General features: G+C 39.8%; 1 protein-coding gene across 2 annotated transcripts; it reads right to left on the bottom strand.

The window, feature by feature from the left end:
* Positions 1 to 27537, bottom strand: CDC42EP3 (CDC42 effector protein 3). Of its 2 annotated transcripts, none has more exons than XM_005526901.3 (2): positions 27390 to 27537; positions 1 to 2119 (listed from the first exon to the last, which is right to left on the bottom strand). In XM_005526901.3, exon 2 carries the CDS (start codon positions 1833 to 1835, stop codon positions 1068 to 1070), a length of 768 nt encoding a protein of 255 aa, XP_005526958.1. In that variant the 5' UTR covers positions 1836 to 2119; positions 27390 to 27537; the 3' UTR covers positions 1 to 1067. The 2 variants fall into 2 exon arrangements, with proteins under 2 accessions (XP_005526958.1, XP_005526959.1); XM_005526902.3 differs by lacking the exon at positions 27390 to 27537 and adding an exon at positions 26853 to 27008.
* Between the last annotated feature and the right edge of the window lie 298 nt (positions 27538 to 27835).

The raw sequence follows: 27835 nt of genomic DNA, 5'->3' as shown, positions 1-27835 counted from the left end.
TAAGGATTTAAAGGTTTTTTTATTGTATTGCACAAGGTATTTATGCAATCCATGTAAGTACTGTATTGAAGGATCCACATTTCGCAAACATTGGCTGTTGCTGCACACATCACTAGCATTGTGAATAACCAGTGCCTTCTTCAAAAAGTAAAATAATCGGTTGCAAGTTTAAGCATGTTGTGGAAATAAATGAAGAAAAAAGCAAGGAACTATTAATACATATTTCTCTTCAAACACACAAATATACAATTTTCAGAAGAGCACCAATAATGCCAAGCAACTATTTTGATGAGATACTGTATGTGTAGGCTCTGCAGTAAAAAGCCAATATGCACACAGAAAATATATTTCAAATTTTAAAATAATTTAACCATAATATCTCGCATGTGTCACCTGTTTACAACATAACATTTCATATACAATGTCAGGCCCAAGCCTCAACTTGTGTAAATTTGTGCATACTCATTTAAAGCAGCTGAGACTATGGACCAGGTATTCAAGCTGAAAAAGCCTTCAAACTGTTCACATCTGAATTCAGAGTGGTAGTATAAGACTGAGAAAGTAGTTATGGTGAATTTATAACAGAAATTATACTATGGAAAATGAAGAAAAACACTATAAAACCCTCAAGCACAAGGTTCTAGAAAGAGGCCTACATGTAAAGTGATATTGTAATAATTTATAAAAGTGAATAATTACTATCAGTCTCCTTTCTGACATTAAGAGATTCTCACATATTCAGAAGCCTGTAGAAGTGAACTAACCAAATGTCACAATCAGTATCATCCTCACATGCTGTTTCTTAAGTTTCTGATCATTAATACTGGTACTTAAAAACATTTTATATTTGATGAAACTGATTATTAAAATTTACCTTCCTGATATGAGAATTTAGTGTAATAAAAACCATGAAAAACAATAGGTAAAAAAATAGTATTTTAACAATATTTTTAGAAAACTCATCATACAACTGCAAATACAGTTGATTTTTAAGCATCTGCTTTTGAACTGTGGTCTTTTGTTTGTTTTAAGTGAATCACTTATAAAGAAGCAAGGGAGTACCAGTTCTAAGATTTATTCTTGTCCATTACATTGAGGACCTCATCCAAAAGTGAGGGCCCCAAGTCAAGTTGCAATGAGAGAAGAGAGCCTGCAAGATCTGAAAGAGATTCTTCTGACTTAGTCTTTGTCTTGGTTAGTTCACATGAAAGCCGACTGTTGTCCAGTAAATCAACTGTTTGCCAATCAGTGCATCGTTCAGAAAAGCTGGATGAGTGACTGTCGCTACCATTAGTAAAGTGTGAAGAAGAACCATTTTGCTCCCATATATCATCTTTATATGTTTCTTCGTCCTCCATCTCTTTACCTTTCTCCTGCAGTTTTTCTTCTATTACTGGCTCACAGCTAAGCCTAGGATTTCTGGATGACCTGATGGATTCTTGCTTTGAATTAAATGTCACTGGTGACAATAAAGGCAATGTAAGGGCTTGAGAACCCCCAATGGCAGGAAGGGAAATAGCATTTTTGAGCACTGGTGATGGAGTTTCTGTAAACATGGATTCAGAAGTGCTGTTTGCCCTTAAGAATTCATTATGGATACCAGACTGGCTAACTCTGGTTTCACCTTCATTTCCAGGCAATAGCTCATAGTTGCCCTGCAAAAATGAGATATCTCCAAAAACATCATGCTGTCCCTCTTTTCCAATGTGTATGGTGTGACGAAAATCACCAAGTGGAGGACTGATCATATCAGGAGATAAGATATCCCTTAGTTTGAATTTCTTCCCTTTCTTATTGTTAGCAGCTTTCAAGTAGATGGGTGTCTTGGCTGGCATCTTGCTTGTGGTTTCTGAGAGAAGTAGTTTAAAAAAAAAAAAAGTGAGGGAAGGAGAAGCCTCTTACAAAGCCAGTTCTTCTCAGGAGATCTTCAGTGTTAACAATGTTAGTTACATCGTCATCTTGAAGCACTCTTGCACACAAAGTCTTATCCTTCTGATACAGAGAACTGTGGAGTATGTGAAGGCAAATATCTCCCACATCAGCTCTTCGCAAGGTAGAGCACAAGTTTTGGGGTCAGGTACCAACCAAATGCCTTGTTACTTCCTCAACTTGAGAAAACCTGCATGGGATACAAAATCAGGTTATCATTAATTTATTTTTCGTGGTTCATTCAATCTTGTTTTTACCAAACCCCAAAATTAGTAATGGTACTGACAGTTCAAGGCTGCAGATTAGCTTTATGATGTTGCTTCCCTTCATTAGGCAGGATAAAAGAGTTCAGATTAACAAAGGTTAGCTAACCTTCCTCTAATTCCATAGCTTTTTTGAAGTCAGACTTTAGACACAGTTGCTGAGCACAATTCCTTTGATAAATACCACTATATCAATCTTTCTTCTCCTTATTGTGGCATTCAAAATGCTGACCTTTAAGAGTACATACAGAAGCACATTTATAACATTCAGAAACATTAATTTTTTGGTAGATCCAGGAAGACAGAGTCATTCAGAAAACCATTTCAGATAAGGAGTAGACTCCCTTGATTTTGATAACTGGATAATCAAATTAGTATTCAGATACTTCCAGTTAGTGCTGGAACACTCACAGACTATAACCAATAATGTTTCCAGTAACTGTGCCCATTTAAACAGATGGTTTTAAGAACTAGAAAAAAGAGCTGGTCCAGGTCTTCACAATTTCTTAGAATATCCAAATGCACATGCTTTAGAGGAGACTGATTCTTGTGACTATATCCTTTAGACTTCATGAATTCTTCATAGCAATTAGTTATAGACTAGCTCACGAATTATGCAGACCATGAGGCCACAGTGATTTAGAGATACTCTGTGCAGCCAATTTTAACAGTCTTTGCAAACCATGTCCTACTAGAATGTGGTCTTTGAAAGGCCTGATAGAGCTAACAAGGGCTAACAGGCTATTAAGTCAACAAGCTAGTGAAAAACATTCTTTTTTAATTCTTCAATGGTATATTTCTTCCTTATAGTGCCAGTTCCTAACCCTTGGACACTCTCAGAATAAATACTTTTTTCCTCCTGGACATTTTTCTACATTCTTCTATTAAATCCATGCACCACAGATCACCCCTTCTCATCGGAATACTCAGCTACAAATCTGTCACCCTTTGTCCACCACCACCCTCACTGTGCAAAGGAGATTATAGCTTTTGCACAGAAAGACTCTACCATAAGAGAAGGGAAGCTGGCTGTAACAAGGGCTACTTTTGCCACCTTTTATCCATGCTCTGGCAGGGTTTTTACTGCACCAAGTCAAGCCCAGTAGGAATCACCAAGTTTAAAACTTAGCACTGTATGGCTACACACCCAGGTTGTCAAGAAGCATTTGAGCATTTTAACAAATCCTTTAACCACAGTAATTAGTTCCTACAGTGGGGTACTTAACTGTGCATCACAAGGGGAGCTGGGAGTCTAGCCAGGTCAGTGCTTTGGTTTTTTGATTACCACCAGGTATCTACTTCACTTTGATAAAGTTGAAGAGCCCTCCCCCACAAAATATATCAGATGTAAACAGATTAAAGTGGAAATATAAAATAAGTTTAATTACTTATGAGAGCATTTCATATTTTTAAGACCACTTTTGAAAATACAATTGATAGCATCAATCAATTAAAAGCACTTCAAAGCTTCCTTCTACACAACAAAATGATAATTCATTAGGATCTACAATGTAGAAGGAGATTCACATTACTCCATGATAGTACTGCTAGATACTAAAGGAACTCCTAAATAAGATCTCTATGTTTGTCACCTGCAATGGGAACAGAACTGATTAGTCAAATCAACCTTGCAGTTTTAAAATCTAAAATTCACTGTGTTGTTTCCCCCCCCATTTATCATTCTGCCCAAGCAACCCATTTAACTAAACAAAATGTACTCAGCTCTACAGAGAAAACCATTATCAAGCAAAGATGAATGGTGAAGTTGTTTTATATTTATCTAGCGGACTCAGCTCTACCTCACTTCCTAGAAATAATAGGCCAAATTCTCTCTGATTCTAATTTCTCATTCTTTCAGGTCTTTTAATTTGAATGAATGACAATGTGGTCCAAAATCATGCCTGCTGATCACTAGTTTAAAAATTAAAGACAAATGGTAGTTCGTTCAAAGCTTTCATGGCTTCCACTACATAGGATCTGTATCAAAACCCATTATCACCAAACTCCACAGGAAGGTTTTTAAAAAAACTTGAAGGACACAATGAAACATCTGAACATCAGGAAATACTAAAAAGAAAATGTAAAATAACATTTAGTGTAAATAGACCGTTTTGACAAACAAAAAAAGCACTGTATTTTATTTAACTCATTGGGAAAAAAACCACAAAAACTCTGAAAGCAGCACAAACTTTTGGGCATCCAGATCTCCTTTAGTTTTTGCACTACGAGAGAGGCCCAGTGAGGGGCAGTGTAAAACCACACTACCTGAGAGGATTCTGCAAGAGACTCCACTATCAAGAATTATAAACCCTCTCTATACAGCAGTCCCTTTCATTGTGAATGCCTTGCCTTCCATTTGGCCAGTGCAAGAGGCGTTACACTTGAAGAGAAGAAATTTCACAATTACAAGTTTAGTGCAAGCACCATTTTCTCTCCTGGAAACAAAGGCTACTCTTACTGCAGATTTCAGTACTCACAGTATTGGAAATCTGCAAATTACACCTTTTAAATAAAAGGGTTCCCTTCTCAATGGACAAGCCTTCATGTACAACATAACATAGCTTCAGGACAGCTGTATTTTGTTTCTATATACCTATCCTCTTTGCCAACTACTGCCTAAAGGGGTGCAGATTTTAAGCTACTTCAAACAAACCAATCTGGAAATATTCACTATGCCTAAAATACTAATTTTATTCATACTTGATTTACAATTAAATAAGGAAGAACCCATATCAATATTTAACATATAGCATATACACACACACACACACATATGTATATATAAAGTAGTTCTTTTAGTAAGAAAAAAAATATATAAATCAAACTTCGGCAAATTAAGAAAGACCTAACAAGACTAAGCCATCCTAAAAGGCAAAAAATTAGTCCACAAAATTTTCACAAGAATCTTAACACACTCTCTGCACTCAGTAAGATTTAATGGAATCTCAGGTGCACATGGGCTAAGAGAAGGGACACAATACACTACAATCTTGGTATCAGGCTACACAATACATTTCACCTTGTGTTAAAATAAGACCTTATTCTGGTCCTGCTGCTAAAAAAGCCTCTTGTTTTGACGAATGTCAGCTCAGTAACTAAGTGATTGTATAGCTAAATTGGAGAGCTGAATGAGAAATTACCAAAAAACCAGTAGTCTGCAATCCTGGACTGCCAGCCTACAGTGGAAGACCTTAATTTAAGAGAAAAACCACATGAAAGGGTTTTCATTCCACTTGAAAAGATATCCCCTCTCCTAACAAGATCCAAAACATGAGCCAAACCAGAGGAATTTCAGCCCAGTGAAAATTAAAGTTTTAGTGTGGCTGTAGCACTTGCTCATTTTCATTCCTATCACTTCACACTCTCATATAAGTATTTTTCTTGGTAACAAAGACTAATATTTTTAGAGGCACTCCTCAATCTGCCTTCTGTCCACTCAGCAATCATCACCTTCCACGCAGTTCAAAGTTTTCCATGGATGCCTTGGCTTATTCCACAGTCCATTTTAAAAGGACAGACCATCAGCAAATACCTCAAGCTTGCAAAGCCAGAGACAAATAAAGTTCAAGGTGCAAACTTTTCTTTGTGCACACATCCCAAGAGACCTAGATCCTTTAGCAAAGGAATTATACAAAGAAAATGACATTTCCACACAGCAGAGCCAGAAGAAACTGTGTGTGCTAGGAAGCCTACCGGCTTTCTACAGGGCAATCCCTTGCAAAGGTATTACACATCTCTGCCTTACACATCACTGACTAGAAGCACATGAAACTCAGAGAAAGGCCTTTCCAAAGCATAATTTCAAATATAATTCAATTATCTTGTGGAGCAAGTCAGTAAGAGAAAATTGAGTCTGTACATTATCTAAATATCCAAATGAAAACTCAGTAACATAGCAAAAGACAGACACAAACTATGCAACAAGCAGCTGCAACTTTTCTACATGATGAAGTATCTGCAGGCATAGAAGAATTAGACTTTAGGGCTTCATTTTAGATTTTAGCTATCAGTAGCTTTCAGCAGTACAAACAAACTGTTAAGAACATCCTGGTCAGTGCTGTTACTTTCACTATGTCTGAAACAGCATCAAGTGTAAAACACATTTTTACTGGTTTTACAACAGGACCCTGAAGTTATGCAGTCACAATTCCTGAATGCTAGTAAAACACACCCCCAGTTAACCAAGTCCTCAGGTACAAGAAAAGCATCGGCTGATGCACCACAGAGTTTACCTCTCATGTTTCTGGGGACTCAGGTGTCCTTATCAACCATCAGGCTCTTTAAACAAGGGGCCACAAGTCTGTCCACTTCTAGACCAGGCCACCAGCTCTCCTCTTATAAAGCCACCACGCTCTAAAGAGCTTAAACCACATCAGGTGCTAACACTTCTCCCTCCAGATTGTTTATCTAAATTTACATTGCTTATAACAGGCACAGCCTTTGAATTCATCTGTATTAAAGTCAACATTCCTTGATCAGGTTAGAAGTCCTTGTCTTCTTTGTTTCTCCTTTCATCAAAGAATTGGCACCTTCCTGATTAAAGTTACAGATTTAATTACTTTATAAAAAAAATCAGGCTAAATGCAAGTTAGTTCAACTAACTTTCTCAACTGACTCTCCTGGATCAAATCTATTTCATTGTGTTATCACATACACTATCTAGAAAATGAAGGGGAAAAAATATCCCAGATCAGTCCCACAGCTACAGGAACACAGGTCAAGAGAGGACCCGACCCTATGGTGCAGTTGATTCATTTCTATCTATGTTGCCCTGAAAAGACAAAGATGCCATGTGCTAGCTGTGAAGGTGTTTGTCACCCTTCTCTTAAAATTCCCCATACATGCAGACTACATCCATTCATTTACTTCACAGAGGTCAGTTATCACAGAATATGCACCTGAAGTGTTCCCTGTTCCAATCTGGGTCCTGATTAATAGAATAAATTATTTTATCTATTCTAGCTGTGGAAAAATAAAGAAAATAATAATAAAAAATGAAGTCATATTTTTGCTTCCCTTGCTATAAAACACTTTTTCTACATAAATCAAAGGCAAATGTTGTGAGTTGTCCACTTGAAGAAGGGTTAATTTCCACTAAGTGTAAGCACAGACAGGGACAGGCTGCATACAGTGTCTTTTTTCTTCAGGTATCTTCCATTTCTCCAGCACCCTCCTGGTTTTCAGCCCCCCCCTCCATAAAACCTAGGTCCACAAACAAAGAAAAAACAAGTCCTTGATTTTTAAATGTTGACTCCTTTAACTCTTACCACCCTGCTTAGCACTCTTTCAAACAGATTGACCTTGTGTAAATCATGTTAACCAAACCAGGGAACACTTTCAACTAATTTTAAACCATTCAAGTACTTGTGTATTATATGGAAATGAATGAAATAATTAATCTATTTAAGAGGTTTTATTTTAGCTTATAAGAAAAAGAAACAAAGGAGAGAAAACCTGATTTGGGTGGGGGGGAAGAGCAACCAACCTCAGTGTCCAGTTATTATTTTGTTCTTTATCAGTCTGAGATTACATATGCCCTTTATCAACCAGAAACCATTCTTGTTAAGGTACTTGAACACTATCCAAGTTGTTTCTCAGTTACCCTTTTTGATCAAAGTGAATAGGGGGAATTCCTCATGTGGTGATAGTAGGGGAATAATTTTAAGCCTTCTCCCCCTCTCTCTTTTGAACCACCTCCAATCTTTCAACATAGTTTTCCAAGCAGATCAGAATTAGTGGCAATATTTCAATATGTAATTCTCCCTAACAGCATATATAAAGAATAAAATCACTTCTTTCTTCCCATCATCACTACCTTGTTTATGAATGAGAGCATACTTCTGCTCTTACTCTCACCTTACAACAGGAATCTTCCTGTATTTACAGGGCAGAATTACATTACAAACCATGTAAGAATTCTTGTGCTGGTATAACAAAAACAAGTTCTCCAAGCAGAATAAACTATACTTGAAAAAGTAGAATTTGTTAGCCTTGCCTTTTATTGGTTCAGAGTGGGCATCTCCATTTTATTTTTTTTACAATCGATATACAAACATATTCAATTAATCAAAAAATTTTGGCAGCACAGCCAGTGGCAGTGGTCATATTGCACTGTTTGTCCAGCAAGATTCTACTCTTTTCCCTGGGGGGGAGGAAAGCTAAAAAGCTTTCCAAATTACCATTCTCCAGCAAATAAACTGATTTTATATTCTATAGGATAAAAAGCAATGCCATACTTCAGAAAGAAAGAGAAACTTTTATTTCAATGTGCTCAAGCTGTGAACCAATAAATCAGTTGGGCTTTCTCCATCTCCCTCACAAATATCCATCACCTGCAAATTTGTATTACAATAATTTTGTACTTATTTGCAAGATATTTGCTCATAAAAATACTATGCAACCCATACTGTATAAGTAGATAAATAGATCTCTGCATTTTATCAGTAGAAATACATCCCTCTTTGATGCTGACTTATTTTTGACATTTACTCTGAGATTCTAAATGTTTTTAATACATGTTTTGTTAGCACTGTAGAGGACTAACATTTAAAAGATCTGGTTGTGATGCAATATGAAATTAAATGCCTTACACAGTCTGTTTTTGCAACTGTGCTTATGACCACTCATTACAATACCTTAAATAATTCACTCTTATATCAAGCAATTTTTTTACCTTTCAACAGGTTTGAATCACAGCTTGTTTTCAGCTTTGAAAAGTTAGCATCTTTTCTAGAATAATAAAACCTTCCTTTTTTTTCTTCTCTTCTCCAGAGACAGGGATTTAATGAGCTCACTGTATTCTGTTGTTCAGCTCCATGGACTGACACAGGTCTCTACTACCTTCTCCTTAGCTTTGTTGGCTGGTACATTCATATATACAGATTTAATACCATGTAGTTCAGTGGCTTCCAAAAACTGGGTGAGCACAAGCCCATGCAGATTTTGGCAGAGGAGCATGTCAGTACAAGGTGCAGCACAGCACATTAACTAATGCAGTCAGTCACGGTGAGGTTATGCTACGTCCAACAGACTGTGCGCCTGAAGCACAGTCACACTTCTCCTACAAAGCCACACACCAGACAAGCAAATAGCTGGGAACCATAAACCCATAAGCCACAAGATGGACAGGCTTGAAAACTGGTCCATCATTTCTCTTCATCCATAGGGAAAACATGAAATGGGACAAAAAAATAACCCCTGCAACCTGAGCCGATGTGTCACCTAAAAGCCTGGCAAACTGCACTTGTTGAAATCTCAGCCAGCCCTTGTGATGTCAGCCAGCACTCAGATCAGCTGAAGTGAATTATGAATTGACAGTCCACACCCTTTGTGATTCTGAGCAGGTTAGCATAGATGGCTTTCTGTTTTGACACAGAGGGTGTAGTTCCTCAGCCCAACTCTGCTCTCAAAGCTGATTCGAGAAGTTCCCACCTTGGATTCTTCACTCCTCATTACTGGTTCCTGGTTCTGCAGCACAGTTCCTTGTACCCTTCACAGGCAGACAGACCTACAAAGTCACACTTCAAACTGGTCACAGCAGCAGTTCTCTCCAATGACTCAGTTTATAGGACAGGCTTAGCAACAGCTGCAGCTGTCTGATGGCAGTGCTTCAAGGGAGTTCAAGCCCAATATAACTTGCTGTCAGAAAGGCTTTCTCTCTCTCCTACTGTGTGCACACACTTGACCCCTTACAGGCCAGTTCAGCACACAACAAGGTGAAAACTAACTAGGAAAGGGGTGTAAAATCACAAGGCTTGGATTGAGACCGCTACTCGCAGCTGCAAAAAGTCCTTTCAATAGCTAAACTGTCTCTTGAGAAATTCTAAGAAAATTCTAAGAAACAAGGAGTTGTGGCAGACAGGCTGGGCAATCCTTAACCATCTATTCTGTAAGGAAAAATGTCCATGGAATTACATCCGGACTTTATGCACTCCTGATGCAAAAATGGCTTTGTAGCTCCACTTGTTTCTGCCTTAAGGTTCCCAAGACTGCTGACATACTGAAGTTAAGGTTTTCTAACTATGTTTAATATATTCATACTACTTTTGGAAAAGACCCTTGGTTAAAAATTTCTGTGACTGCTAGTTACAGACAAAAGGCAATCTAAAATATAAGGATTCTGCAGGGTTTCAAAAAAACCCCCAACCACCAAACCCACAAAACCCTACCCTGAACTCCTGACCCCCAATTCTCAAATATGCTTCATCTCTAAGTCAAATACTTCTTATCATCTCCTTGAAACACACAAGTGACATAGGCATGTCACAATCACCAGCTCTATTATTAATTTTTCAGAGTGTTTCACTTTAAATGAGTATTGACCATCTTGAAGTGGCTGATAAACAAGTTTTAAAACAAACTTGAAAGCCAGAGAGCCCCTTATATACAAAGACTAACAGTGAGATAGAGATACAAAGATACAGAAAAACCTAAAGTTGCACAGGACTTATTTTTTTTATTATATAGAAGAAGGATGAATCTTCTGCTCTGTTGCAGTTCTGCCTCCTTCAGAGAGTTGAATGGTCATCAAGATGAGATCAAAGTTGATGGGGTTGGGGTAGATGGAAGAAAGGAAATACTTCAATAGATTAAAAACATCCACACTTATTTACTTTTTGGTCCAACTCATGCGCTTTTTAAGGAATGGGGCTGAAATCACAGAGTAAATAGGGCTTCTAAAATTTTGTTATCCATGTTCAGTTCCAAGTATATTGTTACTACAGCTAAAGTAACTGGTTTATCACCCTTATATGAAACAAAAGGGGGAAACCAGAAATTACATCCTCTTGGTAAGTTTATACTCTACTTCTAACAAAACAACTCTACTATTTGAAGGCACCTTTGAGCAGAGGTAAGAATTTGGAAGAATAAGTGACAACTGGAAGACAGATCATATTCTGGTGCTGCCCTGCAGCATGTCAGTGACACCTGCAACATGGCCCAGCTGACAGGGATGCACCACACTGGACAGCAGTGCAGGGGTCCCCACTTCCTCCCAAGACTTTTGGTTCTGATAACTTAATTTGCATGTATTCATCTGATCAGACTTCTTTGTTTCTGGAATATATCAAAAGTAGTATCAGGGTGCATTCACTTTGTGCCAATAGTTGTATTTCACATTTTTTAAAACCTGGCAGAGTTAATGAGTTGAATTTGTAAGAAATTAATATACTCAGCATTTGTATAGAGGTGTACTGTCTGAATATTCAGAGTGCACAGCGGCAATTCGGTGCTAAGGCTACTTTACTGATTAGCAGCTGATATTTCTTTCAAACTCTAAATCCCACATATTTAATTAAACTGTCCCACTAAAGCCACCTTCTCAACACTCAGGGTTTACATCAGCCAGCACTCAGCACCTATCTTCCCATTATTGTAGCCATATTTCAAAAGATAAGTACGGATCTAAGACAAAGCTTAAGCCAAATGGTGAATGAGATGACAGCCCTTGTATAAGACTGGACATCGAGCTTGAGTGTGCAGGCAACATGAGAGAATAAGTAAGTGGGTCAGGAAAGCTTGTTGTATCCAGTGAACCCAAGCAGACCCAGTGTACTGCAAGTCAAGTCCTGTCTTTGCAGACTTCTGGAAAAACATTTTGCAGACATTCGTTTTCTCTCTGCTCTCTGCAGGGGCTCCTGCTTAGCGCTTTGCCTCGAGACTTGGAGAGAACATAAATCTCTCTGTTCAAAGGTCAATATTTCAAAGTGCTCCAAAATGGACGTTTTGTTTTCAGAAGTAGTGTCAAGGGAAGGCCTATTGGCGGCAAAAAGAAAACTGGTGGGCAGTCACATTAGGGTAATGTAATCATGACTCATGCTCCTCACCCATTTCCTGACTAGGGCTGTGCATGATCAAAAGAAAGCCAGCCACAGCAATGCTGCTGCTCGTTAATGTTAGCTGGCCTGAAAGGATTACAAACTACCAGAAAACAAACTCATTGCAGCAGAGCATCCTATTTAAAGCCTGACATAAATCGACACTGACAAACACAGTGGCGTAACACCAACCAAAACAACTTGCCTTTGTTGCAAGAAAAGAGTTACAACTTTTATGATGAGTTCTCCTACCCTAACAAAACCTCTCACACACCTTTAAAACACTGTAAATCACTGGGAGGATGCCTAGGGAGAGGGAGGGGAACGTCTAGCTGCTAGTTAGTATCTAAAGAACGCAAGATACAAGGGCCTATTGGAGAGGATCACACCAAACTCAGACTGCCGTAAAACAACTACCATCTCCCCAAAAAGGCTGTAAAAGAACACACAAACGGGCCAGAGCACGAGTTGGGCTTAAGTGTCTTCCACCTTATAAGAAAAGCATGGCATGAGGCAATCTCTGTCAGTGTTCCGTCCTGTTGATCATCCCGACTGAAGTGTGCGCTCAATGATGCAAATGGCTGTTCATTTGTATAAAGACTTCCTCAGCAGAAAACAGATTTCAGATCCTTGTTGGGCCCTCGGTCACATTTCATTTGTTCCAAAACCCACATTAATGAAAATCCCCAAATTAATCAGATATTTCAACAGAAACTAGGCTAAACATTAGGTAACAGATGCCAACACCCAGCTGCATCTTTCTGCAGCCCTCACAGGCCAGATAGAATCATAAGAAATATTCAGGTTGGAAAAGACCTTTAAGATCATCAAGTCAACAAGAAACTCCTGTCCCTCTCTCCTGCCTCAGAAGCAGAGGTAGGAGCCTACATTTGCAGGTTCCTTTCAGTCCTTTACAAATGCCAAGCTAAACATGCTCCTCCACACCAGTTACTGTGTTCCTTATGGTACTTCTAACAAGGAAGATCAAAGGGGAGAGAGATTCTGACATTGACCATCAAATACATAATCCATTGTCAAAACCAGTGTCCACAGATTTAAGACTGATGAGCAGTGGCATTCCACTCTCAGGATACTGAGGAGACCTATACCAAATATCTGACAGCCAAATTCAACCCAAATTTAACCACCTATCTTTTTAGTAATGCCTCAGCTCACCATTTAGTAATCTCACCCTTTTGCCCCTCACATTTTACAGGGTACCGGGGGATGACAGGTGGGAGAAACAAAGTGTTGCACAAGGCAAAAGTTATGTTTAAGTCTGACTAAACCAATACCAGTTAAGTGTACTGAGCCTATCCTTTATCCAGGTTACAGTAATTACTTCAGAGCTGAGAGAAGCTAGTTCTGAAACAGAGCGCACACACACATATACTAAGGATTTATATTGTATTGTGACACTGGCTGCTGGACTGTTAAAGCTCTGTTTGTCTTGTTTATACAACCCTAGCAGCACAGAAATGAGGTGCAGGAATCCCTTTGGGCATGGATGCACCTCAGTATTGACCAAGAATGAGCTGTTACCACATGCTGCAAGTCCTTCATGTCCCAATTCATACAACAGGTATGGAAAGCAGAAAGTAGCAGTGTGTAGGCAGAAAAATACAAGAACATAATTCTGGGACCTACTTTCCCATGTAAAGGGCATATTTGTTTACTTAATCCTCTAATAAGTAGGTAAGATGAAATTCTACCTTTACTGCAGGCTAATTAAAGCAAATTTCTGATGGTTCTTGCAAGCTCCAGGGAGTCAAAATTCAAGCCATGGGAGAAGCACTACGCTGTTTAGTGTGGTTTACCATCCTTCAAAAATTTAAGAAAATATTACATGTTTTAGAGTCCAGGGCATACACCTACAGTGCTAACAAAAACTTCTGCTGGAGGGGTGGGGGGAAATCGAGCAAAATAAAATACTACAACAACAACAAAAGAAACACCACAACTACAACTCAGAAAACAAAAGCAATGTAAAGATGGTCAGAAACCAAGCCCCAAAGTAAGTGGATGGGTATTCTGATTTTCTTACTGTAGGCAAAGGAAGAGAAACTGGGGTCAATTTCCTTGTCCTGTGTGCAAATCAAAACCATATCCAGCAAAAAAATCCCACAACATATAATACTGTAACAATGAATTCGGATTGTATTAATTTAACACATAACAGTGTGGGACTCTCTTCTCTTGTCCATATGGTCCTTTGAATAGAGATAGCATCTGTGGAAACACAGGCAAGGAACAAACTATAACTGCCTGAATTACACAACAGCAGAGACAGTACACTCAAGAAATTTAAGAGGAAACTTGCATCCAAGTAGTGCATCAGCATCTCAATGTTGCTGCTTCAGTACTGGACCAGAAGAAATTATTGAACAATGTAGGGCCTGTTCCACAGACTCTCTGGATATAGCTCCCTTGGGAAGGAATAGAAATACCATAACCAAAACACTCTGAAACACAGTCCCAGCAAAAGACACATACAGTAACTTCTGAAAGGAAGACATTACCAAAGTGGCATTCCTTCTTTCCCTCTCTACATGCCTGCTAACCTGGATTCACCAGAGGTATGCTACCTCTGGGTGCAGAAGCAGGGGCAGCATACCTGGGCTTCTTCCTTGGAGCCCAAGCAAATCCTTACTGGAGGAAAGTATTAAACAGTTCACCAATAGCAACAAAGACCAGTGTTAAAAGTAGTTCAGCAGCACCCCTATTGCTATAGTCACAGGCTTCTTAACTTAAACCACATCCTTGAGGAAAATGTGATTTTGTTGTTTTGTTTGTTCCCTCAGAACACAGCACTCAACAGGGTTCATTCCACAATAATTCAAATTAAATATATATCTTCTTAAACAAAAAATCAGCTACAGATATTGCTGTTAAACTTTTGCTGTTCCTTGAAAGACCATAACCCATTCACTTGAGAGGGCAAAAATGGGAAGACAGAGACAATTTAGCATGGAAGAGAAAAAAGGCACAAATAACAATGAAAAGAAAAAAAAATCTGCACCTAGTCAGTAAACTAAGTCTCTCCAAATACAACATATTAGCAGTTTGCAGAACAGTTAATTTTTATAGTCATCAGGTTCCCAGATTAATGGTTCTGATTGAGCTCACACCTCCCAAAGTGAGTGTTTCAGACTGTCTGAAACAAGGCAGGCAATTTCACTCAGGATGCCAAGACAGGCTTAAAGAGCATTACATATTAAAGAAAAATTTTAACTTTAAAAACAAAAAGTTGTGAATACCTGAAAAATCTACAGACTCTTAATCTGAGTTGTATTTGGACTATTTGGACATTCCCAGGGACTTATTATCCAACAGACAAATTGAGTGCTGTTTTAGAACTTGATTAAGGCTAATAAATAATAAAACTCCCTTAATACCTCTTGCTAGTTACCTTTCTTATGCAGGAGATTCAGAAATTTTTTGCACTTGTTTTATCAGACACCAAAATATTTTTCTTGAGCTTTTCTCTGAAATTCTGTCATTTGCTATGTACCCAGAAATAGCCATTTGCTCCTGGGTCAAACACTTTGCTGACAGCTTTAAAAATAACTAAGATAAACTTTTTGAGTCACTAGTTTACATCTTTTCTCTTTCAAAGGCAATTGAAACAGTGTAATTATTGGAAGCTATACTGCAAACCAGATTAGAATCAAAACTCTTGTTCTTCTAAATAGATTACAAGATACAAAACTGGTACCTCTGCAATGGAAGGACAACTTGTAATATATACAGCTCTTCTTCCATCTCAGTACATCTACTGAAAAGCACAAATATTCTTTTTTTTTTCTCCCTGTCAGGGGATCTCAGAATAGATCAATTATGAATTTTTACACAGCAGTTTAACACGACTGCTTTCACAGGAGTTTCTCTCCGTTTGCAGGCCTTAAAAGGTAGTGCCACTCCCAAGTCAGACTAATATTACAAATAGAAATTGTAGCTTTTTTTTTTTTAAGGGCATTAGGAGTTGTGTGAGCTTTCTGCTCAGCAGGACTTGCAGGCTATATTACCAGTGAGTGCTCTTTCTACCCTAAGATGATCTGCACTGGAACACTTAGAATCAAGGGGAAAAATCAACAGATAGATAATGAAATTGAGGAACAGAGTTACCTTGATCAACTGTGTCCTAATTTCAGCTGGGATAGAGTTAATTTTTATCCTGGTAGCTGGTACAGTGTTGTGTTTTAGATTTAGGGTCAGAATAATGTTGATAACACACTGATGTCTTAGATGCTGCTAAGCAGTGTTTACATTAAGGCAAAGATTTTTCAGCCTCTCACCCCACCCCAGCAGTTAGTAGGTTGAGGAGAGGCTGAGAGGGGGACATGGCCAGGACAGCCGACCCACACTGTCCAAAGGGATGTCCCATAGCACATAGACATCATGGTCAATACACAAACCAGGGGGAAAGCTGGCCAGGGGCCATCGCAGCAATTCAGGAATTGGCTGGCCATTGGTCAGCAGGCAGTGAGCAATTGCACTGTGCATCCCTTGTTTTGTACATTCTATTTATTTTATTATTGTCCTTTCCTTTTCTGTCCTTAAGCTATCTTTATCTCAGCTTATGAATTTTACCTTTTTTTTCCCCAATTCTCTCTAAATCCCACAGGGTGGGGAAGGAGTGAGCAAGCAGCTGTGTGGTGCTCAGTTACCTGTCAGGTTAAAACACCTCAAGCTGGTATCTGAACACCAGCAAGCCACTTGAGTTTTAACAGCAGCCCAAGTCATGACTCAAGATTAAAATGGAAGATTAAATAATAAAGGCCACAGTTTCAGGAAGGAAGATTGTGCTCAGAAACAGAAATAAGAGGTCAGAAGAGTTACCCAGGTCGAACCTCATCCTCTTGAATTATAGTCATAAGGGGCTAGTGCAATTCCCTGCTGCATGAGAGCACTGAAAGGAAAGGTTCAGTAATTCTGTATTAAGCCATCACCATGTCCAGTTCCTGTAGCCATAATTCCAAGAGGATATCACAAAACAAAAGAATCTTCCAGGAGAGCAAGACTGATATTATCACTTACATTTCATAGAAGCATAGAATCATTAAGGTTGGAAAAGACCTTTAAGATCATCAAGTCTATCTATCTAGCTTCAGTTTGCTAGACTGAAACTAGTCAAAACACATACAAAGGAAAACATACCTTTTTGGAACAAGACCAGTTTACTCAGGCTTATGGTAGATTCTCTGTTATTTGAAATTTGTTAATTTTTTTGTTGTTGGCTTTTTTTAAAGAAATCAGTATTGTCTAATTCAACCAATTCAGGTTGTCATACTGACACAAAACTGGGTAACAATTCAGGAAAGGCCTATAGCTTGTCATAAGACAAGTTCCCAGTGTTTTGGTCTGATTTTTATCATTCAAGATATGAACAGTATTTTCCCCTAAATTCATGGCATTTCTCTTAATAATTTAAGTATTTGGAAAAGCATTTTTATCTTGGGAAAGCCACACTAAATTTTTAGAGCCTTTCTGTCCACAGATTGTGTTTCTTTGGCCATCAAGATGATTATGAAGGTTGAAAGAACAAATCTCCTGGAAATTATCAAAATAGACCTCTCATCAAAACTGTTGTGTTTGGAAAGTTCTCATCTTTCAGCACAAAACAGAAAGAGAAAAAGAAGTAGATCTCTGTGTTGGACACTACTTCAAATAGTGCATGGAGAACCAAATAAATTCTGTCAAATTGCCATGAACAGTTTGAGATCTGCAAGCTTTAAAAGCTGTTTCTCCTTTGTCACTGTGCAAGCAGAAGGACACCCATTTCACAGCAACCTAGCCTCTTCAAAATAAACAAGAAAAACCTATCATTTTAAAGCACAACTGTCCAAAAGGGGTATCTAAGATCCATGACCAAATGGGTGTCCAAGCCCAACTATAGATACTCAGCTTTGAAGAAAAGCACAATTTAAAAAAAATGATATGTGGCTTCATTCATTTTTTCTCCAAAAAAAAAAATTCACACAGTTCTTGAATTTGAAAATATAACTGTAACTTCTTTTCAAGTCTCAATATCTCCTATATACTGTTACTACTGTAAAATTTGACTTTGGAACCACATTTATACTTTCAGGATATTTATCCCAAAGCTACAAAATTTGAAATTTGGAAAGCCCAGTAACTACCCCCAGCTACCTCAGCAGATGGATTGAAAGAACCCACTGAATCAGAGCACCTGAAAAATCATCTGATACCATTTCTGTCACAGATCTTAAATGCACACACACATACAGCTGCCTACTTCCACAGACACCACTTTTATTACAGAAAGAGTACACACAATTTCTCAGATGATATCTTTTTAACACGTCCGCCTACACTTCAGCTGTCTTGGAAGCTTCCATTTTAAGGCTTATTTTCAGAGTTGTTTATCAATATCTGACACTGCCATTCAACATTTCTATCCTCTTCTGCAGCCATCTGTATATGTTTGTTTACTGGGAGGACTAGAATGAGGTGGGAGAATTTTAACCAAAGTTTTTAAACTGTTTCCCTATTGAGATAAACCAAAATGATCTATTTGTACTCGCCAGCTGTACCATAATGTCCTTTACTCCTATGGATACACAAACCATCTTTACTCCTATGGATACACAAACCATCAAAATCCACAATGCTGCTAACAGCTTCTGGTGCTTCTGTACTTTTAAAAGCTAGTCTTGACCTTAAAATTTGTCCCTGGGAATGTGCCTTTTCCTGTCATTCTGAATTATCAGGACAGGCAATGTCAAGGTGTTAAAGTGTAAATTTTTTTACAAGATTCAGTAGCTTTAGTGTCTGATACCTAGAATCTTCTGAAATCCAGTCTATTGAAAATATCAGCCCTCATGCTTACATTGCTCCATCCCCACAAACAACTCAGCTGGCAGGAATAACCATCAACCCAAATTCAGATCAGTGTCAGAACCTCTGAATAAGAACCAGGGATGTGGAACCAGGAGATGGAAGACAGTGGATGTGGGGAGGACATGCAAGGAAGAAAGACATTTACACAGGCTAGATGCAGGAAAATTGGTTGGAATTTCATAAGAGAAATTTGCATGTTTAGATTGTTCATTCAACCATTGAAGTCTGCTTCTTTCCTTGCAGATTTTTCAGTTATATGCATGTTATATATTTGTATTTTCAGAGATTACTTGGATACACTTCAAGATTTACACTTGAATGGATATACTGTTCATACCAAAAGCAAATGTCAAAATGCTTCCAACTTCTCTGTTGTTGCTTCATTAGATAACAATTCTGTCATTTCCTCCTATACAGCTGTCAGAGCATATCATATTTTTAGTATTCAAAATGTTATACCATGCCACAAAATACCTTATTGACAATGTATAATCCTCTGCCAAGGTAGAGGCATGGTTGTACTCTCAAGGCAAAATAACTACTGCAGCTAACAATGAAATTAATTCTCAGACAAAAATGTGAAAACTGTCCACAGCATAAATTACATGATTATTCAGCACTTCCATTTGGAGAGGCAGGTTTTATTTTTGTCCTCACAAACTCTTTTAGGAACTCCTACAGATTCATAACCTTCTTGGACTCTTGCTATTGTAACTTTTTTTCTTTGGGACCAGAAGTATGCATCTTTAAGAAAGCTGTACAGTCCACTGCCATCAAATCAATTACTTTGTTGTCTTTGCTGTTGACCTCGGGGGATCTTACCTGAAAGGCTCCAGAGGCTGAGATAGGTATTCATACTGCCTGAAGGTACATGAAGAGAAAACCAGAAGAAATACTGCCTCTTTCCACTAAAATTATAGCAAGTAAGTGAGGAGGCACATGCAAAACAGAGCAGCAGCCATACAAATCACTGGTCTGCTCAGTCCACTATCTTTGTTCCTAACAACAGATTTTCTGTTTGGTCTTGAGGACTTCTGTGTACTACCGATTACTTTGCATGTTACTAATAAGAAACAAGTTAACAGATATGATAACAGTAACTAGCAAACCTTTTCATTTAAGGCTTTCATCAAACTTTCTAAATGTTACCCTCGCCTTCTAGGCAGGATGACCGAACCGAGCAGTGAATTACTACAAATTTGTATTACTGTAGCATCACAGCCTTAACCTCAAGCCAGGTATCTAGTGTATTAAGAATTACACACACATGAAATGACAACAATAAAATCTCACAGAACACAGTTCTTTAGCTGCTGTGTCTTTTGGGGCAAGGAGTACCAATAGATTTGTAGCTGCTGTGAACATCACCTTCCTCCTACTTCACCTTTCTACCAACTATTTGGACTGAAGCAAAGTACAGTCGTGTATGCCATATGTACAGCCTATGCATGGACATGCTACTCCATTCTTCACTTCTATATTCCCATCTGGTTTCCAAATAATCAAGCAGAAGAGACGCCCAGATGCATTACATCTTACCCTCTTATGAGCCATGGTTCTTGTTCTAGGATCATCTGCTACAGGAGCCATGAGCAAGCAAAGAACCAGCCCAAACTTGATCAAGAGCAGTAATCTATGGTATCTAGAGCACAAACACGTGAGTTGCATCTGACATGAAGGACAATTAATGGCAGTACTCCTTTCTTGTCCCTCATTTGCTCACAATGTAACTCTCCCACTGTTCAAGCCTTCCTTAAATTAGGCTAACCCCTAACATTATTAGTAGGAACAAACAATGTGTCCTTAAAAGGGAAACACCAAAGACTACACAACCCCAAACCATCCCCCAAATTAGTAGAGACAAATCATGGAAAAGCTAAAGAAAAGTGCCTTTGCAAGGACCATAGTGCTGGTGAGAAATGGCATGGCTGGCCTTTACACTGCATTACAGAAGGCAGAACCTGCATCTTCTCTTCACCCTTACTGTGACATGTGCAGCTTCTGGTTTCAAGGATGCTTTTGTTTTTATTCTTTGTGGTTACAGAAAAATATACTCTCAAAGAACCAATGAGCCACATCAGTGCTCCAAATGACATGGACCACATAGAATTTCAACTGATTAGGCTATCATTTGAAACCTGAACATGAGAAGACTGACCTAATCATCCTCTGGAAACAAACTTTAACCAAACAGAAACTATGCTTTCGTTCCCACAAGACAGTTTATCAAATAAGCCAAAAATAAATACAAAAAATTAATATTGATGGCCATTCTCCTACAGAATTTCATTTAAAGCAGTGGCAAGAGTACCTTAACAAGAGCCTGTCACAATGAGGACAAAGATATTTATGGTGTGCATCATCAGCACAGCAAAGGGGAAAGAAGAAACAAACTGAAACATCCACCTTGGACATTCATCAAAATTCCACCATGACTTGGACTAATCTGTGCTTCAGTTTCAGATCTAATTTACCCAATCTCATGAACAAACAGAATTTAGCTAAATCAAAATACGCACTGAATCATATTAACCGAGTTGAAAAAGTAAAGTTAGAGGTTTCTAAAAAAATATATCGGCCTTCATGAAAAAGGTGTATGTAAACATACACAATTCAGGCTTTACTTAGGTAGGAGCAGAGATATACATAAGAGAATAAAGAGTGGAACTTATTTCTGATCAAAATATCACGATGGATAAAATTTAAAAGGTTAGATTTAGGAAGTATTACAACAAAGAACATTTTAAAAATTGTTCTGGAATCAAAATGGAATATTGAGTTTCAGGTAGAATTTAAAAGTTTTCTGAATGAGAAGTGTCCATATGTGCTGTCATATATTTCTTGAGAATATAAATTAAATATGAGAAAAATAAATCAAAAAGTGCAAGAATGTAAATATGGAGCAATAGTCCCCAACAACACTGGCATTATGTTCTTGTATATCACTCAGTACTAGTGAATCACTCAAGTACTAGAAAAAACACTCAGACAAAAAAACCTGTCTACTACACAGGAACTGACCTACTCACATAGTTTGAGAATACCACCTTCTTCTAAAGATTTTAAGGAACTTTACTTGAAGAGAAGAAACAGAGGAAGTATTTATCAAAACAATAAGATCCATTAGCCTCCCCTTCATTTAATAAGATTTATTATTCATACTCTTACAGGGATTAGGATTTCTCCTGGTGAAGATGATGACTGAGAGCTCTGCTGGCTAGGGAGCTGGTTTCACAACCTTTTTGCAGGAAGGTTTCAGAGATGCTGACTATGGTGGCAGCAAAACATCTTTGATCTTCCTTGCACAGTATCACTGAGAATTATGAACCCCATAATTAGAAATATCATATATAGAGCACTAAGGTTACAAACTCAAAGAACAAAGTTAGAAAATCCCAAGATTACATTATTTGTGGAATCATTACTTGGTTCCTTCATATCTGCACTATCCAAAAGGACTATGACAGAGCAAGGGCTTCTGAGCTTTAGCCCAGAATTTCAAACAGATCCTCCCTTTTTGCTACATTTCACATAATTCACCCCATATACTAGGTAAGGCAAGAGGGCTATGAAAAATAACATGACCTTATATCTGTATCAGCATTTTCTACAGGCTTTTGCCAACTTATGGATACTTGCTTTTGCCAGAACAACAGGCCTAAGGGTTTTGGGTTTGCTTGATTTTAATGTTATACTGTACGGACTTCTTGGGGGGGGAAGGAAATTTCAGACTAACAGTTTGCTTTTATTTACTATTTTTATGCTACTGCCCAATAATCTAAGAGCAAAAAACCTCACATTTGGAATGAAGACTCAACACCTGTTTCCTTTGTTTAAGGCACAACAGAAATCCTCAGATACAAATAAAATTTCTAGAGCAAAATAGTGAGAAAAGGGCCTGAAACACCACCTGGTATTTCAAAGGGACAGGAAAAAAAAAATACACCAAGCCCTACATTTTAGATCTTCTAAGAAAAGATATGAAGTAGTATTTATTTTTAGAAAGTTCTTACAGATGACTTAAAAAAATTTAATTGCCATGTAAATGCACCTAAACAAGCTTGCAGACCTGATTAAGCAAGTCATACCTAGTCTCAGCTTGTCATCAGCTCTTGTATTTCTACAGAAGGTCAGCTGCTGTTTACATGCAACCACAGAAAAGTTCACTTAGCTGGTTCAGAATGAGACCCAGCACAAAAACTCACAGTATCAGTCCATTTAATTTCTTATCTAGCATGTTCCCCGTTGACCTTTATGATAGAAATCAAAGCAGTGTATATCAGATCTGGTGAGCTTTTTTTTTTATTATTCCGTGCAAGTAAAAACAGCATGAATACAACATTTACATAGTTAAGTTGTATGTTGTTGTTTTACCACACGTAGTGGGGGTTGAAACTCTTGATGAGGCTCCCTGGCATTCATGAGATACTAGATCATCAAGTTTTAAGAGTATTGCAACACTCACTAATTTCAAAGATAAGAATAACTGTAATTCAAATTACTTGTGCTAAATATACATTTCAGTAAAATGGTCTTGCATTAAAAGCTACTAAGATCATGACGATACACTTTAGTTTGAGCATTCAAAAACGACTCTCACATTTTCAGAGCTTTAGGCACTAAAAGTGCTGCTTGGCTGTAGGCTCAGCCTGTAAATGGCCTGCAAATGGCTTATCTTTCCTCTTTAAAAAACAAAAGCACAACACAAAAAGGAGTAAAATACATTCAGCAGTTCACTAAAGAAAGAAAAATCTCACAGTTGCTTACAAAGATGATTGACTAACTGTGCTTTTGTAGACTTGACTAGTGGTAAAACCGTAAGACAAATGTTTGTTTCTATATTTGACTATTCCACAAATATCAATGAAACTAAGTAAAGGTATAAATATGTCTTGTCACCCTGGCCAACCTTGTCCTCTTGTAATCATCCCATTTTATCTCGGCAGTGTGTTTTCTGATGCTTTGCTGGGTCTTGACTTAACCCTTGAACTATGAGGAAGTTAGTCTTGTCAGCCAGTTCCAGCTGCTCCCATCAGACTCACCTTCCCAGCAGACACCATGCTGGATCAACATCGTTGCTCAATAACATTAGGAATGTCAATTATGAATGTAAATACAGAACACTGTAAAATATTTAAAACTATGCTTATCTGCATGAATGTCACCCAGAAATCTTTATTTTAACACAGCACTAGAAGTGTGTCTCTTCAGCATGAGCTGTACTTGAGCTCATGAGTAGTTGCACCTTATTCTGCCATCCTGCTTCACACAGGATGTACTGAACTCTGCAGAAGAGCCAGGACTCTGCTCTCACTGCTCCACCCAGACACATCCCTTAGCACCCCCGAGCTGGGAGCCGCTTTCACTGCCTACTAACCCGTCTGCTTCTTAGCGAGAGGAAATCACTTAAAAACAGTCCTCTACCCAACACCGGAACACAATTCTTCCCACACCGTCGCTAAAGTTCAGACTTCAGGTTATTAGGGAAATTCACCTTGTTATCACACAAACAAACGAACAACACCTTCAGCCAACTGCTTTCCCTGTAAGCACTGCACTCATGGAGGTACCGTGGCTTTTAGGTACAGACCACCCAATTAGTTCAGTTTTACCACTGAGGGAAGGAGAGTTCTCCATGAGATGGTTCAGATCTTGAGAAAATATATTTACTCTGACGTGATCATAAGAAGGAAAAAAAGAATAAAAAAAAAAATGAGTGATGGTTTTATTTATTTGTTTCCAAAAAGTAAAATTTGCATGCAGGAGGGTGAAAGCCTGTGGTGGTTAACATCATTATGAAAGGTCAAACAGGCATCAGGTGGCCTAATCCACAGAAATTCTGTTAACTAGGGTTAGGAAGAGGAGGAAGAACTGGTCAGAGGGCATTGCTGAGCCCCTGGGACACAGAATCTCACTGGCAAGAAGTGAAGGAGAACCTGATGGTAAATTCTGCATGGCATAAAGAATTTCTTTTAAATGCAAGTTCCCTTTTCTTCCCCAAACTATTTCTCAAAATTTGGGCAGAGGACCAGAATTTCTTCTAGAAGAAGCCAGCTAGGTCAGAAGACTATAAATCAAAGCAGCCTACCTAATTATGAAAAGCCGAGAGTAAAACATGTTCTGCCATGAACTGTGGCTTCTGTTGGTTACAGCAAAGCTGATACAAGTGGTTTGGAACAGTTTAGGAGATGCCTCTTTCAAGTCAATATGACATTTATCCACAGCAGCCAATTAGGGATGGTGCAGACCCACACTCCCACTGCCTCAGGGGAAGAGTGGCTCTGGGCTGCCTCTTAGGTGATATCCATCTCTTTCCTTTCTAAAATTCACCCAGGCCACCTCCTAGTGATTCAGGCTGGCTTTACCAATCACAGAAGAGATGCAGAACCACAGAAGTAGTTTCTGCAGCCTGATTTTTGCTTCTGTGGATGTACAAGGTGCTCCCCATAGAAGAGTAACCGTGATTATCTTTAAGGAGAAGATAGGCCCCATTGTTTCCTTCCCAGATACCGTAGGCTTATGCTGAGGCCAGGAAGAATCATTCCCTTCAGAACTATCCTACAGACCAAAGAACCTGCTCAGTTCCTCTCATTTGCATGCTGTAATGCAAAACAAATGTTCAAAGCAAGGAGTGCCTCGAACACTGGAGTTTTCTCTTGCTTTTCTGAACGTTTATGCCGAAAGACTATTTTTAACATACCGTAGAGTGCAAGTAAATCTTAATGCAAATGCTAAAAAAGGCTGAAGCCTCTCAGCACAAGACACTTTAAAAAGAAATCCTTGCAACAGTAATCACCTGCTGATACATGCTTTTATGTTTAGCCAGCTGCCAACATGCCACATCTGTCACTTCTTGCTTCCAGAAATGTGCTTTCCTTTTCTGTAGGGAAGGAGAAAATTCTGCTTCTAGAATTGCGCTGAGTATCATGATGCCTTTTTTGGTATCTCTGTCATTCCTCTAAACATCTGAGCCATGGCACATGGATTATAAGATTTCTGGTAGTGTGTATCTAAAGAGTGGTTCAGCTTTAGATTTTCCTACCTTAAACTTTCTGATTTTTTTTAATCTACATTTTCCTGAACAATGTTACATCCTTACAACCTATGTATAACTGAAATTAATGGTCTATGCACGAGTCCTTGCCTGCCTCCCCCAGATATTTTTCAAAGGAAAGTAAAAGATCAGGATCTTATTTGTTACATTAAACATTTCATAATAAGCCTTCTTCCTATTTTTAAAACATAGCAACAATCTACAGTGACGCAAGTCCTAAATTAATTGCTTCCTCTACTTCGGTCTCTTTCAAATTTCAACTGAAAACAAATCAAGTAGTTCTTATTACATTCTTATTATCTACAGCCGACATTTCTTCATCAGCAACCCAGCCCAAATTCTCAATTTTGACTTCCCGACTCGAACCCTTAGCTCGACAGCCAGCATCGCACGGGGCACTGTCTCGCCCCCAGCGCCGTGCTCGCCCTCGGTTCAGCCCCAGCCGGGAGGGAGCTGCGCGCTCAAGCGCACGGCTATTCTTAGCCCCGCGCAGGAAGGCGCTGCGAAAGGGGACACACCGCACAAAAAGGAGCCCAGCCTGTTTCGGGGGGGTTGTAGATGGGTATGCCTTTTGCCTCCAAGGCAAGGGCATAAAATCCGGTATGCCAAAATACACTGGGATGGAAACTTAAACCGATACAGGGGAGAATTTCAGCTCGGAATTTCGGTGATGTAGAAACACCCCGAGTCGTTCTAAGCGATAGCTCGGGCATGAACCTCCCGAGCAGCCAAACAAGATCATTAATGGGTACTCTCTCTGGCTGCCCCGAAATGCCTATCCTCCCTCCCTCCCTCCCTCCCAGCCCCCTGAGAGGGTGCGCTGCGGCCCCGCCGCCGCTCCGGAGGTCAGGAGGGGCAGCCCCGCGTCCCGGACTCGCAGCCCGGCGGTGGCGGCCCACCCGCTCCGCACCCCGCTCCCCCACTTACGGCGCCTCCGCTGCTCCCGCGCCGCTCCTCCCTCCCGAGCTACCTCCCTCCCGCCGGTGCGGAGCCGGGAAGGGCAGCGGGGCCGCCCCTCCGCGACTCGGGGCGAGCGCGGCACCTGCGAGCGTCTGTCAGTGCGCGGGCGGCGGCGCGCCGTGTGCCGGGGGCGCGGCGCGGGGCCGCGGGCGGCGAGCGGCTGCCGCGGGGAGGCGGCGCTGCCGGCGGCGCTGCGGGCGGGGGGGGCGGGCTGCAGGGAAATCCGGCCACCGCGGAGCGCCGCCGGGGAGGCGGGCAGGGAGGCCGGGAACAACCACAATAACAATAAAGGGTTTCGCCCCCTCTTTCCCCACTTTTTTTTTTTTTTTTTAGCTATTTTGCGGGGTTGGGGGCGATGCGGGCAGTGCCGGGAGGCCCTCCCTACACCATGGTCGGTGAAACCCTAGGGTGGGCAACCGCCTTTCCCCCGTCCTCCGAGCACGGTTAGCTCCGATGTGTGTTTTAAAGCCGACGATTTTTCACCCAAACCCTCTTGCCCCTCACCTCCTCGGCGCCCCGATCCATCAGGGGTGAGGCTCAGCCCGCTCTCCGCCCGCCGCCCTCATTCATTCTGCCTGTCCTCCATTATTTACGCGTTGTTAAGGAGCGCTCGGGCTTTCAGGACTGGGCGCTCTGCAATTTGCAGGTAACCGGCAAATACTGCGAGAGCCGGCGGGGCGCAGGGGCGTCTCCTCCCGCCCAGCGGCGGGGCCGGAGCGGGGCAGCGGCGCGGAGCTGCTGCGCGGGGCCCGGACCATCCGGCGTCGGCCAAGAGCCTTGTAATGACACATTTAAGGGCACCTGCCCGTCTGTTTTATACAAGTGAAAGTGCCTTGCCCAGAACGGGAAAGGGCTCAAAATAGCTGTCGGCAGTCCAGCAGATTACTGACTAGGAAGCCTATAAATACTGCGCTGATGTTAAAATTTTATAAGTTGTCCGGTTAATCCAG

This window comes from Pseudopodoces humilis, chromosome 3, assembly GCF_049639895.1.
Source record: "Pseudopodoces humilis isolate 2021_Gansu_Grassland_sample_001 chromosome 3, ASM4963989v1, whole genome shotgun sequence".
NCBI classification, from domain to species: Eukaryota; Metazoa; Chordata; class Aves; order Passeriformes; family Paridae; genus Pseudopodoces; species Pseudopodoces humilis.
This window is presented reverse-complemented; position numbering and strand designations above follow the sequence as displayed.

What these genes read in the sequence shown, in the direction of transcription:
- CDC42EP3 (XM_005526901.3), bottom strand. Translation starts at nt 1,835, where the DNA reads ATGCCAGCCAAGACACCCATCTACTTGAAAGCTGCTAACAATAAGAAA.